This window comes from Elephantulus edwardii, unplaced genomic scaffold (assembly GCF_000299155.1).
Source record: "Elephantulus edwardii isolate Elephantulus edwardi_28Jun2011 unplaced genomic scaffold, EleEdw1.0 scaffold00012, whole genome shotgun sequence".
Taxonomy (NCBI): domain Eukaryota; kingdom Metazoa; phylum Chordata; class Mammalia; order Macroscelidea; family Macroscelididae; genus Elephantulus; species Elephantulus edwardii.
The window spans coordinates 5,566,808-5,580,847 of NW_006399762.1; the positions used below are offsets into that span (position 1 = coordinate 5,566,808).

General features: G+C 38.2%; 1 protein-coding gene across 1 annotated transcript in view; it reads left to right on the forward strand.

The window, feature by feature from the left end:
- Positions 1–12,150, forward strand: part of TNIP3 (TNFAIP3 interacting protein 3) — a 188,672-nt gene extending 176,522 nt beyond the window's left edge. The window contains exons 11-14 of the mRNA XM_006881132.1: positions 4,219–4,269; positions 6,195–6,293; positions 11,032–11,092; positions 11,978–12,150. Of these exons, the coding sequence (XP_006881194.1) occupies positions 4,219–4,269; positions 6,195–6,293; positions 11,032–11,092; positions 11,978–12,150 (384 nt within the window). The remainder of the gene's footprint in view (positions 1–4,218; positions 4,270–6,194; positions 6,294–11,031; positions 11,093–11,977) is intronic.
- Positions 12,151–14,040: the final 1,890 nt, after the last annotated feature.

The window sequence follows — 14,040 nt, forward strand, 5'->3', positions numbered from 1 at the left end:
CCCTCTCCCCCACCCCTCCCCAAACGCACTTCACTATGCAACCTTAATTCTGGATTCCTGTGATAATCATGATACAGATAGACATTCCTCTGGTACTCTTTGCTTTCCACCAAGATCCATCTGACATTGGCAATATTGTTTCTAGTGCCTACAACCTCTTCTAACCCGCTTCTATTTCTCTGTTGATGGACAGTTCCAGTCATTTTTAGATAATCTTCAGCAAAATTTTGTTTGCATGTAATATTAGTGATGTTGTTGTTGTTGTTGTTGTTGTTGCTGTTATTTTTAAGTACCATCAAGTCAAATATGACTCATAGTGACCCTATGAACAAAAGATCTAAGTCCTATTCTATCCTGCACCATCCTCACATTTACTCACATACAAGAGCACATTGCAGCAATCACAATGTCAATCCACCTACTTGAGAGTCTTCCCCTCCTTGGCTGACCCTCCACTCTTCCTAGTATCATGTCCTTCTCCAGGGAATAGCCCCTCCTCGCAACATGCCCACAGTACATAGGGCAAAGCCTCAACATTCTTGGCTCCAAAGAGCACTCCGGCTGCACTCTCTTCAAGACATATTCAGTCCAGTTCAGTGTTCTTCTCCAGCAACACAACTAAAATGTTTCAATTCTTATTCCACCATCCTTATTCATTATCCAGCTCTCAGATGCATAGCAAGCAACTTGAAAGGCCATCGCCTGAATCAGAGACACCTTAATCCTCTAACATTATTACTCCTCAATTATTTGGAGAAGTCCCAACTGCAGATTTTCCCAGTGCAATACAGCTGGTAACAAGTCTTAATTGTAGATCCAAGCAAGATGGAGCTGTTGATTAGTTATATTGTTCAATAATTCCTGCACTCTGTTGGGCCATCTTTTGGGGGAATGAGGATATCAGTCTCTTCCAGTTAGCTAGTCAGATAGTTGTCCTCTAGGTTTCTTGGCACAAACTGGTGGGCACATCCAGGGCAACATCTCTTTGCTGAAATATGTCAACTGTTATGCCATCAATTCCCGGGCCTTTATTTTTTGCCAAGTCTTTCAGAGCAGCCTGCACTTCCTCCTCCATCACCATTGCCTCTTGATCATATGTTGTTTCATGAAATTCTTCTGTGTCAGCCAATTATTTTGATACAGTAACTCTATACATTTTCCATCTTCTATTAATGTTTTCCGTATCATTCAATAGTCTGCTTATAGCATCCTAAGTGATGTAGCTTGAATTTATTCTTTAGTTCCTGTAGCTTAAGAAATGCTGAACGAGTTCGGCCCTTTTGATTTTCTGACTCCAGCTCCTTGCACATTTGATTATAATACTTTGCTTTGTCTTCCTGAGCTGCCCTTTGAAATCTTATATTCAGCTCCTTAACTTCTTGATTTCTTTCCTATCCCTTGGCTTCTTGGCATTGTATTGCAATATTCAGAGTTTCTTCTGACATTCATTTTGGTCATCTTCTTCCTTCTTTGTAATGACTTGTTGCATTCTTAAATGAACTATATTCTTGATATCTTCCCACAGCTTATCTGGTCTTTGCTCATAGTGCTCAAGGTCTCAAACCTGTTCCTGAGTTGGTTTTTAAATTCAAGTGGGATAGACTTCAGATCAAACTTTTATTCCTGTGGATTTGACTTTACCTTCTTTAGCTTTAATCTGAACTTTCCTATGAGTAATTGATGGTCTCTTCCACAATCAGCAACTTACCTAATTTTTACTGCTGATATTGAACTTCTCCAATGATTCCTTCAATAAATGTAATACATATGATTCCTGTGCATGCTATCAGGTGAAATCCATGTTTATACCTGGCATTTACGTTTCTTATGAAAAAGGTATTTGCAATGAATAAATCAGTGATTATGGGAAACTCTATCTGTCCCCAGCCTCATTTCTGTCACCAAGTCCATTTTTTCTGACTACTGATCCTTCTTCCTGGTTCCCAACTTTTGCATTCCAATCACCCATTATTATTGATGTATTTTGGTTGCATGACAATTAATTTTTTACTGCAACAGTTAGTAGAAATCATCAATTTCATCTTCTTTGGCTCTCGTTGTTGGTGCATAAATTTGAGTAATATTAATATTAACAGGTCTTCCTTGTATGCATATGGATACTATCCTGTCAGTAGATATGGCCTTTTAAACTATGAAAGTTGCCCCTTTTTTTTCACCTTTTCATCTCCGGCATAATAGTTCATATGATTGTCTGATTCAAAATATCGCATGCCAATCCATCTCATTTCACCAATATCCAATATGTCAGTATTTATGCATTCCATTTCTTTCTTAATAATATCCAGCTTTCCTAAATTCATGCTTCTCACATTCCACATTCCAATCACTAGTTTTTACTAATAACTGTTTTTCCTCCTTTGTTTCCAAATTTCAGGGCTCATCTTCAGTTGTCATATCTATTATTCTACTCTAAGTGTGCTCTATTGCACATAGGGTTTTTAAAGGACTGTTATAACTCTGAAGTGGATTGCCAAGCCTTCTTCCTAGTCTGTCTTAAGCTTGATGTTTAACCTTAGGACAATATTTGACAGACAAGCATTTTACTGAAAGAAACAGATGAAAGATATTTCCCCTTACAGAGATCACCATACATGCAGTACCCTCCCCATGGAAGTCTTTATCAAGCTAACCAATTGCCCTTTTTTTTTTTTAAGTAAGCAACAGAGCAACACGTCAACAGTGAACTGCCAAATGTGAGGGCTGGGTTTAGAAGAGGTAGTGCTACCAAGGATATTATAGCTAATATTAGATGGATCTTGGCAGAAAGCAGAAACTACCAGAGGAATGTCTATCTGTTCTTCATTGACTATGCAAAGTCTTTAGACTGTGTAAATCACAACAAGCTGTGGCTGACTCTGAGAAGAATGGGAATACGAGAACATTTGATTGTGCTTATGTGAAACCTATACTTGGACCAAGGGTGCAGTCATCAGAACAGGGCAAGGAGACACTGCATGGTTCAAAATTGGGAAGGGATTCTGCCAAGGATGTATTCTGTCTCCATACCTTTTCAATCTGTACACAGAACAGATCATCTAAGATGCAGGCTGTATGAGGAGAAATGTGGCATCAGGATTGGAGGAAGATTCATAAACAATCTGCGTTATGCAGATGATACAACCCTGCTTGCTGAACGTGAGGAGGACCTGAAGTGCTTGCTGCAGAAGGTCAAGCACTGCATTCTTCAATATGGATTGAAGCTCAACATCAAGAAAACCAAGATTCTCAGCACTGGACCAATTGGAAGCATCAGTATGCATGGTGAAGAGATTGAGATAACAGTTTTAGTTTGCTTGGCTCCACAGTCAACACTCTTGGCACAAGCATCTAGGAAATTAAGAGACGGAAGCTGTCAGGGCCCTTTCCAGAGTACTGAAGCAACCATGTCAGGCTGGAAACTAAGGTGTACCTCGTCTAGGCTATAGTCTTCGCAATTGTGTGCTATGCCTCAGATATCTGGACAGTGACTAGGGATGATAGAAAGAGAATTGATTCCTTTGAAATGCGGTGCTGGAGAAGAGTTTTGAACATATCATTGATTGCTAAGAGACCAAACAGATTTGCCCTGGAGAGGGTGAAGCCAAGCTGCTCCTTGGAGGCAAGGATTCTGAAGCTTCGTCTGACATACTTTGGGCATGTTGCAAGGAGGGACCAGTCCTTGGAGGGGGACATCATGTTTGGAAGAGCAGGAGAGGAAAACCCTTGATGAGATGGATCGATTCAGTGATTGTGGTAGTGGGAGTGGGTGTGTCAGAGACAGTGAGGTTGGCACAGGATAGAGAAGGCTTTAGGGCTCTTGTACATATGGTAGCCATGAATCACAAGTGACTCCATGGCACATAATAACAACAACAAGCAATGGAAGCTTTTTATCTATCCAGATGTAAAAGTAACACTGAGAATTATAATGACTTCAACAAATGGAAGTGACAACTGAAAACTATTCAACTTTCTGAATGTAATTTGGAAATTTTAAGATAAACTCACTGCATGTTTGGAAATAAAAACTTCATGTCTAGAAATAAATTAAGATTCTTTTTTGCATTGTATTTCTTTTTCTTTTTTTTTTCATTGTATTTCTATCAACACTGCACCCCTTGACCTTCCAGGGGGTAACTAAAAGCTGGGGTAAAAAATACTCTTGGTATTAGCCAAAATATCTTTCTGAATAAATGAACACCTTTATTTTGTCCACAGATAAAAGCCTGTCAGCTGGAGAAAGAAAAACTTGAAAAACAATTAAAACAGGTATGTGGATCTTTACCTACGTTTACCAAGCATTTTTGTTATAATTAATTTCGACCCACACAGAATTCCCACATACAATAATTCCTCCTTCAGGGATAAATTAAAGGCACATTCAAACACTGGTACAGATGGCCTAGAACAGCTCATGGTTTTAATTTTCAACTGAAACATCAGTGGATAGATAGTGCTTAAGAACTGCAAAGACCTCCCAACCGGAACAATCGTGAAAAACATATGCTTTGCCAAGCAAGTCACCAGTAAACCAAGCCTGAGTGCGTGTTCACGCCAAAGGAGATGTCTTTATAGGTACACAAATGCCTGGGAAATAAATTTCTTGGGTCTTTCTTTTAATGGCATACAGAATTTACAATGGAAAACTATATTCAATACCATTGCCTTTTATAAGAAATGGAATATCTTCTTGAACATTTAGTCATTCTATTCTAATTTGTTCTCTAGGGATCTGAAAGAATATTATGTCTCTTTATTCTCAATTTCCTCCCTGAATTATGTTGCTATGCCATAGAATTCTCAGGCTGTCAACTTAGGAAAACTTATTTACTGAGTCAGTGGAAAGTTCTTCAAAAATGAAAAGTTTATGTGAAGACATCTAGGGAACATCTTAACTTGATACAACTTTTCAACTAGTTTCTAAGTTTCTGGTTTCTGCAAAATAGGAAAAGATGAAACATCAACCAAGGTTTTAGTTTCCCTTAGTGTAAAATTTGGTCAGTGAACATCATCTGAATATATGCAGTTAATATTGACATGTACCTTAGAGAAATACAACCAATGAGATGTATTAATGCACAGCAGGAGAGCAAAATATAGAAACAGAACACTGATCTCTGTCTATAAGATAGACAGAAGTATAGCCATAATAAGAGAAATTATAATCGTCTTTAAAATGTGTATGTGGCTCTCCAATAAAGACAGACACAGATCTATAAAGAGAATTAATTTACTTCAAGGAGTGTGTCCCCTGACTGTGGGGGATGGCAAGTCCAAACACTATGTGTCAGGGAGCAAGCTGGAGACATCTATAGGTGATAAGGAGAATGCAGAGAGAGAAAGTTCTGCCAAAATATATTCTTACAGACTGGAGGTAGACAGTACCTTAAAGAAACTCCCCTTTGAACTGGTTGGTTGTTGCTGTTGTTTACTGTGACCACACGTGGCCCTACATGGTTTTTTTGCTATAATCTTTATGGACACAGATCAACAAGTCTTTCCTTCAGAGAGAAACTTACACATTGAATGCAATCAAGTCAATTCCAACTTATAGTAACATTCTATCAGGTTTCCAAAGGTGTAAATGGCAACTGGGGCAGACTGCCTTTCTTCCACTGGGTCACTGGTGGATTCAAACTGCCGGGATACACTCAACCTTTTAATTAGCAGTGTAACTCACTACAGGCTATGCCACCAGAGCCCCCATGAACCTCTTAGTTAGTATAAGAGCAGTTAACCATTTAATCCTTGAGGGTCCTATTTATAGATTATATTGTATTACGTTATGGAAGGTGATTACATTATGCTGCACTGTTCTTGTTGTTATGTCTTGTTGATTCAAAACCAACTCATAGCTGACTGTCCAGCTGGTGTTCAAAGGCTATAAATTACACAGGAGGAAATTGCTCATCTTTCTTCTGTAGAGCAGCTGGTGGATTAGAACTGTCTACCTTTGGATTGGCAGCACAACTCTTTACCTGCTAGGCCATCAGAGCTACCATTAGATTGCTGATCATATTACATCATTAGATAGTAATTAGACTATTTGGTCAAACCACCGAGACCAAATTAGCATTATGTCATGATATTCAAACCTTGAGACTTAAAACAAAGCTTTATTGTATAAAGCAAATGTCAGTGCGAGTCCCCAGTTTCACTTGCATTCAATGAACTGATAGCATCATTCTTTTCAGATGCATTTCCCTACCTGTGACTGTGGCTTGGTTTTCCACCTTCGGGATCCATGGGCGCCAACTGGCCCTGGGGCTGATCAGGATTTACAGAAGCACCCAGTATGTACAAGTTTCCATTTCAACAAATAAATACTTAAACTCTCATCAGTAGAAATGTCTATGTTTGGATTTTCAGCATCTTTACATTAACAATGTTATGTCATACTATCCTATTTTATTTCAGTCTCTAATTTGTAGAGTTGTAGTGGTCAGTATACACTATAATTACTGTTGAAATACCATATTGGATGCACACATATATAAAAACTAAAAGATGTAATATTGTTGTTTCTGTTGTTGTTGTTGTTGTTGTTATGTACCATAGAGTTGAAACCAACCCATAGCTGACCCTCCAAGTGGGTTTTCAGATGCAGTTAGTTAATCGCACAGGAGGAGATTGCCCATCCTCCCTCAAATGAATATGTTGGTTTTAATGACACACCTGACTCTGTTAAAAAGACATTTTAGGTGTAAAAAAAGTGAAGTCACTACATTGCTATTATGTGCCCTCGAGTTGGAGCTGATCCCTTAGCTGACCTCCCAGTGGGTTTTCAGGGATAGTAAACTGAATGGAAGGAGGTTTTCCATCTTTTTCCCTCAGAGTAGCTGGTGAATTCAATCATGGGTCTTCAGGCTGGCAGTGTAGGTTGTTTCCACTAGGGCCAACAGAGCTCCCTGGTAAGTATAGCCAAACATAGAGAATATGGCAAAACAGTACTGATGTTTCATAAAATTTTACATTGAACTACTATAAAGGTGTCATTACAACTATTTAAAATAGTTTCTGACAATTTCTCATTGAATTTTTGGGGGGAGGCAAAGGTTAACAGACAAGAATTTATTCTCATACAATTTAAGAGACCAGAAGTCCAAAGTCAGGATCCCTGCTCTTGGGGAAGGCCATCCCTTTGTGTCGGTTCAGGAAGAACAACCTTGTTTCTCCTATTGTCTTGGACTTCCCTGGTGTCAGGGAACTTTCTCACAAAGAGACCAGAGTCTAAACGTGTGTACTCCACTCCTAGTAGTTCTTTCTTGATTTCTTTAAGGATCTGAAAATAATTACCCACCTACACCTTCTCTGTGTCTATGTCTACCCAGGCAAAATGAAAAGAACATTTGGGCAATTATTTGAGAGTAGAACTGAATTGGACAGTCAGACTCATAAGTCAGAGCCAAAGAGGTGTCATCCACCTGCCTTCTGTGATCTTTAGTCTTGTGTCTATTCTCTTTTTCTGTCTACATAGACAGAACTTTTACCTAGGGAATAAAATAATATACCTTTGTGCCATTTGAGTTGATTTAGATCACTCCTATAGTTTTATTAACTATATTTCTACTTGAGCAAAGAATCTCTGAGATAAAATTTTAATGGAATCTTTCTAGCAGAACACTTAATTGCATGTTTCTCTTGGTTTTCTGAAACCTCATGCATTTGTACTTGTGTCTAACTCAAAGTCCTTTCCTTGAGGGAGGCAACAATGTCTCCTTGGGTGGTGAGAGGCTGTGAGAATTGAATGAGCATCTCTTGTTTGACCTCAGTTTGACACAGAATACTGCCAAGAATTTGGTTCATTATGTGTGGTTGCCTAGTGGCTGTTTCTGCCTGTTCTCCCTCCCACATTTCCGTCTTCTAAAATTTATTTTCTTTTTCTTTTATTGTGGTAAGACATTTGTAATGTAAAAAAATTACCTTTTTAACCATTTTTAAGTGCACAGTCCAATGACATTAATTTCATTCTTCAAGTTGTGCAACCATCACCACGATCCATGGCCAAATTTGTTTCATCACATCAAACAGAAACACAGTATTCCTTAAGCAACAACTTCCACTCTTCTCTTTTACCTCTAGTAAACAGTGGTAAGATTTGCCTTCAAGCATTTGCTTATTTTAACTACTGCATATAAGGGAGGTCATATAATGTTTGACTTATATCATGGAGTGTAATATTTTCAAAGTTCATCTATGCCACAGCATGTATTTAATTTTCCTTTATAGCTGAAGAATACTGCAGTCTATTGTGCAGCAATGTTGTTGTTGTTGTTATGTGCTGATGAGTCGTTTGCAACTCATAGTGACTCTATGTACAACAGCCCTAAGCTCTGCTCTATCTCTCACCAACCTTATTGTCTCTGATACACCTACCCCCATTTCCCCATTGACAGAATCAATCCATCTCATCAAGGGTCTTTCTTTCCTGTGCTGTCCCCTCCACCCTCCAAGCATGACATCCCTCTCCAAGAACTGATTCCACCTTGAAACATTTCCAAAGTATGTCAAATGGAGCTACAGAATCCTTGCCTCCAAGGACCAGCCTGGATTCTCCTTCTCCAGGATGAACTTATTTGTTCCCCTAGCAGTCCATGGTGCATTCAATACTCTTCTCCAACACCACAGCTCAAAGGCATCAATTCTCCCTCTATCATTCCTAGTCATTGTTCAGCTCTCTGAAGCATGGCAAGTAATGGCAAAGACCATGGCCTATATCATGCGCACCATAGTCTCCAGACTGACATTGTTGCTCTTCAGTACTTTGGAGAGGTCTCTGACAGCAGACTTTCCCAATTTCCTGGCTGCTGGTACCAAGAGTGTTGATTATAGAACCATGCAAACTGAAGCTGTCAACAATCTCATTATCTTCACCATCTATCATGATGCTGCCAATTGGCCCAGTGGTGAGAATCTTTGTTTTCTTGGTATTGAGCCTCAATCCACGTTGAAGGCCGCTGTCCTTGACCTTCTGCAGCAAGAGCTTCAGGTCCTTCTCAGTTTCAGCAATCTGGGTTGTGTCATCTGCATAACGTAGATTGTTGATGAGTCTACCTCCAATCCTGATGCCACACTTCTCCTCATAGAGCACAGCCTCCTGGATAATCTGTTCTGCAAATAGATTGAAAAGATACGGATAGGACACATCCTTGATGCACACTCTCCCAATTTTGAAACATGCAGTGTTTCCTTGCTCTATTCTGACGACTGCTTCCTCGTCCAGGTATAAGTTTTGTATGTTATTTCTTCATTCATCTGTTGATGTACATTTGTGTTGTGTTCATGTTTTGGCTCTTATAATAACACAATGAACAAGTAATTTTCTTTTTTTCTTAATCTCACTGTTTACTTTTTCACTCTTCACCAGAAATGTTTGTGGGCATCTCTCAACACAGCTATAGTCTTGAACCATCTTTGTGAATATCTAAAGTAAGTTTGAGAGAGGCACAAAGAGATGGATATTTACGTAGGTGTTAGCTCCTGCAGTTCAGTGGATTGGAGAAATGTTCTTGTAAAAGGTTAACTGTAAAACTAGAAAATTATTTTCTAATTTATCTAGGATTTTAAAAAAGGTTTGAAGGTATTCTTACAAAAAGAAGAAAGAAATTCACACACCATAAAATCTTGTGAAACTTACCCTATAAATTAGAGCAAGTAAGGAAGTCTAGATCAAGTGAAATCATCAGCAGATATAGCTCTGTATTTTAAAAACATTCTATACCATATATAATCACATTTCTTTGTAGTAGTCAGTTAAACAAAATCTTACAGTAGAATTTATAAAAGCTCTTGGAGTTAATTTTAAAATAGGTTCTTTTATGCTTATATTAAAGTCTGAATTGCCTAACATGCACCAGTGTCTGTAAAATGACAGCATATTTACCTTCTTTTGGCAAATCTCCTGGAATATAAAACTGAGGCTCATGTCACTTATCGCCTGTGTTATTTGAGACATATAAAAATAAACGAGAAGATAATAAACAGAGGTGATCTCATTTCCTCTTTTAGCTTTTCTGTAGCCCCAAATGAGCCAAGAGTCTAGGTGTTTTAGTGCAGATAAAGTGGGGTCTGACTCCACTGAGGGCAACATTTCTCAGTGACATGTCAAGTAATTGAACATTTAGGCTACTTTTAGTGGTCTGGCAGCCCTTTAAATGTTCCCTGGCTGGCTCATTGTAATAGAAATTGTCCTGACTTATTTTCAAGAGACAATCTATTCTCTCTGTCTTGTGGGGAGGTAGGAGCCCGGGGTGAACTTGTGGAGCAGGAAGACAGATCAACTTCATAGGCAGGTAAAGCAGGGATTACTCCTTTGTTCCAAGGATTGAAACACAGAGCTTGGCGTCAGAACTGTATCTAGATAATTCAGGCCTCAAACTTTTTATTTATTTAATGCACTTTGTTTGACATGTACATGTAGGAGAAAATTCTAAAGGAAATATTTTAAATTCTCCTCTCTTCTGGCTTCAGCAAATCATTGGTTCTCTTAGGATAAATTATTTCAATGATGTAGCAAATAGATTCTCCAGAAAAACAGGACAAGGAGAAATATTTGTTCTGCTTCATTATCCTGGACCTCTATCTATCTTGTCCCCGCAAAATAGCATCAATTTCTTTCTTCAGCCAGGCTTCCCATTGCCTCCAGTAAGGATTTAAAAGAGTACTTACTGATGTTTTGTTTTATTTGTGGGTGATGGTGACTTTAACAAAGTGTTTATACTTCTGCAGATCTCCAAAACACATCTGTCTAAAAAAAAAAAATCAAGAAGAAAGAAAACACACCATAACACCAAAGTAGTAAAATTTCTGGCCAAATACCAGGTGGATTTGGGAGAGTGCAGGGGAAGATGGTGGTGGTGAGGAGGAGGGTTAGGCTAAAAGGGATGAGTGAGATTGACAACAGGCTTGGATAGGAATGACTTTTATAGAGCCTGCATAATAAAAGCCAGATCATATAATTATATTTTAACGTGCCACTATGTTTTATTTGAAGTCCATATTGCTATAATAATGTTTTATTGCTCCACACAGCCAGACTATCAGTGGTATGCTCCTGACCAGTTTCCGCCAGATGTGCAGCACAAGGCAAATGGTAAGACCACAGCTGTATCTAGCATTCTTTCATGTTTACATCCTAATGGAATCTTGTGGGGATGTTTACTCAATGCACATTCATTCCTACTTGGGAAAAACTTACTCTAAAGTTGTGGTGCATACACAATTCTAATTTGATGCACCTGGGATTCAGTTGAACCCCTTAAGAGAAAAGGAAAATCTTCGAATACAGAAATGCATGAATCTCATTTTGGCTTCCGTTCCCATCCCAGTCTCAATGTTAGTATTCCATCTGGGGTAGGAAATGAAAACTTTCAGCAGAGCTCTATTATAACAATAACAACAAAGCTCTGTGATTCAACTACAAAGGACAGATGAACACGCACTATTCCAGGTTGAGTTTGCTAAACAGATGTTTTTAGTGCCACTGGCAGACAGACAGAGGAAACCAGAGGCTCAGAACTGTGTTCCCTAGTGACCTGATGTCAGACCCCAAGGCATTACTCTCAGTGTAAGCCAGGCTTACCCACAAAACCTACCTTGAAATATGATGGGAAAAAACTAAAAAGTCACTTAGAAAGGACATATAATTTAAGAGTACTCTTTTATGTTATTTTCCTCTGGTGTACTATTCTCTTTTTCCAGAATCTACTGTATTTTCTAATCCTTGTTTTGATGGCCATATGAGGCCACCCAGGAGAGGGCTCTATAAATTGGGGTGTAATTATAATCCCACTTCTATTTTCATCACATACATTCAAAAGTCATTGTTGTCAGCTACCTGTTTAGAATTTCATATGACATACATCTGTTCATCTAATTACTTCAGTTGCAGAGGTTTTAATCCATCTGGAAATACTGAAGATGAGTGATATTCTGCTATTCTGATATTTCTGGCTATACTTGAAATTTGACCTTTCAGATTTCAGACTATGTAATTCTAGTTTTTATAGAAAAATAGGGAGCCAGAGCTGCTACAGTAGTTTTGCAGGCTCTAAATTCCGAATAGTTCTTCGTAACAGTCTATATAAATTCATCTTCCTCCTCTTCTGCAGCGCCCAACCTGAAGAGCTGTACACAGATTCCCAGGAGTAACCAAGGCTAGAGCATGGAGTAAAATTTCAATGAAATAAAATTAATAAATCCATAATAAATCATATGAGTACTTTTCAAAAAACTAGAGATGTTCTGTTTACCTAGAATGGGGAATAAAACATGGACATGGACTCGGTGGCTCCTGAGACACTGTGCTCTGTTATCGAACTACACCTCCAGGCCCTAGATATTCTTTTTTCTTTATTTCCTGTTAAAAATATAACCATTGGCTTTAGTGAAGGTTTGGGGTTCCAACCATAATGGAACGTTTTAATTAGAGGGGCATATTTACTGTTATAGTGACAATAATAATTATTGCTGTTACATAATGTCGCTGTTTTTAAATCTATTGTTGTTTTATAGCTGAATTACCACTCAATCATAATTTTCCATTTTCCACTTCTAGAATAAATGTTAAAGATATTTTCCCCTTGAGTAGGAATTCAGTCACTAGAAAATACAATTACTCAAATAATTTAATTTCAATAAGATCAAAAAGCTATTTATGTATGATCATTAGGTTCAACTTGTACTAATGTTACAGAAGCTAACAATTACATAAAATACTAAAGAGTTATGATGACCTTCAGAAACAAAATAAAATGTATACAATTGAAATTTTTGGTCAATATTTGAGGCTTATTTCTTTGGTCTGTTGTTGTTGTTGTTGTTGTTATGTGCCGTCGAGTAGTTTGCGACTCATAGTGACCCTATGTACAACAGCCCTAAACCCTGCTCTATCCTGGGCCAACCGCATTGCCTCTGACACACCCATCCCGATTACCCCAGTCACTGAATCAATCCACCTCATAGAGGGTCTTCCTCTCCTGCGCTGTCCCTCCACCCTACCAAGCATGATGTCCCTCTCCAAGGACCTGTCTCTCCTTACACCATGTCCAAAGTATGTCAGACAAAGCCCCAGAATCCTTGTCTCCAAGGAGTAGCCTGGTTTAACCCTCTCGAGGATGGATCTGTTTGTTTTCTTGGCAGTCCATGGAACATTCAATACTCTTCTCCAGCACCTTGGGGGGAAAAATGAGTTTTTAATAGAACCTACTGGGTGACAGTTCCACAGTGGTAAATTATAACAAAGTATACATTTTATTATATTAGTAACATAAGTATTTAAGTATGTTATTTATTTTAAACTTTGTAATAGTACCCTATATCATACATTTTACTGTTATACCATTTTACAGATGAGGAAATTGAGACTTGGAAAATGTATGTGACATGCTTAAATCATATAGTAAGATTTAGAACTAGGAGTAAATTACAGATATAATTTAAAACTATGGCCTGTGACATATATCTCAGCATCTCTGATAATCTACCTCTCTTATAGTATGAAAATATTCTAAAATTATAGATAAAAGGTAAGGAATATGCCTTTAATTTGAGTGATTACATGACTTTTTGCTCTTTGTCACCGAATTATAACCAACTCATAACTGACTTCCAGTGGGTTTTCTGAAACAAATAACCTCATGGGAGGCAATTGACCATCTTTAGAGCACTCATAGAGCACCTGGTGGATTCAAGCTGCATGCCTTCGAGATTGCAGTGTAGATTCTTAATACTAGACCACCAGATCACCCTGCAGTACTAGTAACTATGTACTATGACTAATAATCTCCCCTTCTTATAAACTCATAGCATATATTTTCTGTCCTACTCATTTGATATTTAGACTATCATCAGTGAAAGCTAGTGCTATGTAAGAGTGACTATGTTTTACAGACATACCACAAAAAAAGCTGCACAAAACAACACCAAAAAGAAGTCAACACAATGATAGCAATAAAACCTAGCCTCTCAATAGTCACACTGAATATGAATAGTTGAAATGCACCACGGAAGAGAAAAAGAGTAGCAGATCAGATAAAAAAA